Below are 4,188 nucleotides of genomic sequence, written 5' to 3'. Positions count from 1 at the left end.
TGGATGGATGGATGGATGGATGGATGGATGGATGGATGGATGGATGGATGGATGGATGGATGGATGGAAACACATCTCCAAAACAACAGTCACTGTTCAAATTGCTCAGTGACGGGGGACCACTTGTCCAAGCAGAGAAGCAACGATCAAAGTGTGTTTATGTAAAAGTGTGTGTGTGTATTTGTTTTTAATCTTTTCCCCAACTTTTTTAATTTTCTCACCTAATGCCTATAGAATTTAATTTAAATTTTCTATTTTAATTTGAGTTTTCCATGGTTTACCTACAAAGCAATGGTAAACTAACATAAACCTACTTGATGTGTATATGTCGTTCAGTACATGTGCAAAAATGTTTTTTATGCATTTTCATTTAACAAATTACATATAAGTATACAGTATGCATTATTTCTAAGTGCTGTGACATTTCTGAAAGTACAGATGTAGTGTGTTTTAATAATATTCATGTACAGAGTGTAAAAAATTATGTATTTTTTATTTTATTTTGAATCAACAGAGCCTTAATTGTAAGAGTAGAGAGTTTATTTTTGGATCTGCCTGGTTGTAATCATTACAAGAGTATTGTGTGGTTGTAAAGCAAATGTTCCACTCCAAAATGAAACACTACCAATTCAAAAAACTTCATAACCCAAACATTTTTATTCATTTCGAGCTCATAATGAGGTCATGCATAATTATTTTTAAAATGATGCAGTTATTGTTGTTTTGATCCAAACTTGATGCTAATCAGAACTTGAAGCAATGGGTGATGATGACTCGCAGCTAATACTGCACCAATATGTAGTTCAGCATCTGCAAAGCTGGCTGAGTCATGCTCCAATTTCTGTTGGCTAAGGTTGATAAGTTGTAGCAGTCATAATCATTTGGATTGCCAGTTGTAGATTACTTTCTGATGGTTTCACTTCAAACTGTCCAGGATGTACTGGTGTATTGTTGCTAACTCACACAAAGATGACAAATGTTATTACCAAAGTTTAACAGAAACATTTCATGTAGCAATCAGAATATATCTAGGAAGTGACTGAGCATCAACCGCAGCAGAGCTGAGCTCAGTGGATGACCCTCAACTACTATTACACCAAACTTCAGGTAAATACGTGTACGAGTTATAGACATTTAATTTTTTCTCACGTCATTCAGTTGAGATGTCCTCCTCGAAATAGATTTACTTCTGTACATCCACTGAATACTTTCCAAGTTTCATAAAATACACCTACTGGTTCATAGAATATTTTGCTAACAGACAAGCAAATTCACACACAGGCACAGGCAAAACTGTTATCACCTGCCACCAAAGATGAAAGAGTGATAATTCATTATTCATTTTCAGAACAACTTTTTAACATTGTGCTTTTGGAATGAAACAGTTGCTTCAGTGGTTGTGATTAAAATGCTTTGACATGCATTGCATGGTGAAACGTGTCTCTGAGTGCCTTTCTCCTGCTGTCTGGATATTTTTTATGTGAATTGCAGTTGCTGTAAGCTGTGAAGACTTTTTGATGTCAGTACAGAGTAGCCCCCAAAAGAGGCACAAACCCCAGCAGTTTCTGTATGTCAGGTTCAGTCTGTGCAGGCACTGGTGTGTATGAAGTGATTTTACTTCACAGTCAAACATGGTTTATTTCTTTGAGTTGCCAGAAAATATTTGTGAAAAAGTCCTTTTTTTTTCTTGCCTCTAAAACATCTGTAAATTTTGTATGTTTTGTTGGCTGTTCTTAAAACACTGAATTAAAGCAAAGGCCAGCTCTATGGTTATTTCTTATTTTCCACCGTTCTATAAGAATGCAGAAGACTGTGACGATAAATTAGTCTCAAAAGTAGTCACACAAGCGTGCACGATTTGTAAGTGCACACTAAGATCCACTTTTGTATAAATAAAAGTGATTTTCCTGACTATCATTTTGGATGAGCAAGACTGAGGGTCGGATACTCAGACTTTGTTTGGCTTTAATTAATTATTCTGACTATAGCAGCTCCTCCTCCTTGGCCACTTGTTTTAGACATATGATGACTTAAATATTTAGCAGGAAGGGATTCATTAATACTAAGAAAATCCTTCTGTTGTTGCCAGATTTCATAGAGACACAAGTCAATATGATGAACAGTTACAGTGTCTTGCGAAAGTATTCGCCCCCCCCCTTTCAGGCTTCAAACATAAAGAAATAAAATTTTACTTTTTTGTGAAGAATCAACAAAAAGTGGGACACAATCGTGAAGTGGAATGAAATTTATTGGATGTGTCAAACTTTTTTAACAAATAAAAAACTGAAAATGATGAGGAAAAAGAAATGGACTTGATGTTCCCTTGCCCGGACGTGGGTCACCGGGGCCCCACTCTGGAGACAAGCCTGGAGGTGGGGCACGCAGGTGAGCGCCTGGTGGCCGGGCTTTTACCCATGGAGCCCGGCCGGGCACAGCCCAAAGAGGAGACGTGGGTTCCCATGGGCTCACCACCTGTGGGAGGGGCCAAAGGGATCGGGTGCAATGTGAGATGGGTGGTGGCCGAGGGCGGGGACCCTGGCGGCCTGATCCTCGGCTACAGAAGCTGGCTATTGGGACGTGGAATGTCACCTCACTGGTGGGGAAGGAGCCTGAGCTGGTGTGTGAGGCTGAGAGGTTCTGGTTTGAAATAGTCGGACTCACCTCTACGCATGGCTCGGGCTCTGGAACCAGTTTCCTTGAGAGGGGCTGGACACTCTTCCACTCTGGAGTTGCCCCTGGTGAGAGGCGCCGAGCAGGAGTGGGCATACTTATTGCCCCCCAACTTGGTGCCTGTGTGTTGGGGTTCACAATAGGAGGCCACCCTCTCATTCACCGGGGTGAATGAGAGGGTGGCCTCCCTCTGCCTACGTGTTGGGAGACGGGTTCTGACTGTCGTTTGTGCTTATGCACCAAATGGCAGTTCAGATTATCCACCCTTTTTGGAGTCCTTGGAGGGGGTACTGGAAAGTCCACCTCCTTAGGACTCCCTTGTTCTGCTGGGGACTTCAATGCTCAAGTGGGCAATGACAGTGAGACCTGGAGAGGTGTGGTTGGGAAGAACGGCCACATTGATCTGAACCCGAGTGGTGTTCTGTTGTTGGACTTCTGTGCTCCTCATGGATTGTCAATAACGAACACCTTGTTCAAGCATAAGGGTGTCCATATGTTCTCTTGGCACTAGGACACCCTAGGCCGCAGTTCGATGATCAACTTTGTCATCGTCTCATCTGATCTGCGGCCACATGTATTGGACACTCAGGTGAAGAGAGGGGCGGATCTGTCCACTGATTACTACCTGGTGGTGAGTTGGCTCCGATGGTGGGGGAGGATGCCAGTCAGACCTGGCAGACCCGAACGTATTGTGAGGGATTGTTGAGAAAGTCTGGCAGAGTCTCCTGTGAGACAGAGCTTTAACTCCCACCTCCAGGAGAACTTCGAACATGTTCCGAGGGAGGTGGGGGACAATGAGTCCGAGTTGGCCATGTTCCGTGCCTCTATTGTCGAGGCGGCTTACCAGAGCTGCGGCCGCAAGGTTGTCTGTGCCTGTCACGGCGGCAACCCTCGAACCCAGTGGTGGACACCGTCAATGAAGGATGCTGTCAGGCTGAAGAAGGAGTCTCATTGGGCCTTTTTGGCCTGTGGGACCAAGGAAGCAACTGATGGGTACCAGCAGTCCAAGCAACATGCGGCTCGGGTGGTCGTTGAGGCAAAAACTCGGACATGGGAGGAGTTCAGAGAGGCCGTGGAGAATGACTTCCGCACGGCTTCAAGGCGATTTTGGTCCACAATCCGGTGTCTCAGGGGGTAAAGTGGTACACCACCAACACTGTTTATAGTTGGGGTGGTGTGCTGCTAACCTCAACTCAGGATGTCGTGGGTCGGTGGGCAGAGTACTTTGAAGACTTCCTCAATCCCACCGGCACGTCTTCCACTGAGGAAGTGGAGCTTGGGGACTCTGGGTCGGGCCCTCCAATCTCTTGTGCTGAGGTCATCGAGGTGGTTAAAAAGCTCCTCGGTGGCAGGGCCCCAGGGTTGGATGAGATTCGCCCGGAGTTCCTTAAGGCTCTGGATGTTGTAGGGTTGTGTTGGCTTATGCGACTCTGCAATATTGCGTGGACATCGGTGGAAGTTCCCCTGGATTGGCAGGGGTTTCGACATACACACATACATACATACATATATATATAT

The 4,188-nt window shown here is 44.7% G+C and overlaps 1 protein-coding gene across 1 annotated transcript in view; it reads left to right on the top strand.

Annotated features, from left to right (window-relative positions):
* The first annotated feature begins 1,074 nt into the window (after positions 1-1,074).
* LOC119424099 (acyl-CoA-binding domain-containing protein 5A-like) overlaps positions 1,075-4,188 on the top strand; it is a 32,182-nt gene continuing 29,068 nt past the window's right edge. Inside the window, exon 1 of the mRNA XM_037691569.1 lies at positions 1,075-1,107. Within this exon, the coding sequence (XP_037547497.1) occupies positions 1,075-1,107 (33 nt within the window). The remainder of the gene's footprint in view (positions 1,108-4,188) is intronic.

Source organism: Nematolebias whitei, chromosome 17 (assembly GCF_014905685.2).
Source record: "Nematolebias whitei isolate Nwh7 chromosome 17, NemWhi1, whole genome shotgun sequence".
Lineage (NCBI taxonomy): Eukaryota > Metazoa > Chordata > Actinopteri > Cyprinodontiformes > Rivulidae > Nematolebias > Nematolebias whitei.
The sequence above is the reverse complement of the archived record's forward strand: the minus strand, read 5'-3'. Positions and strand labels throughout refer to the sequence as shown.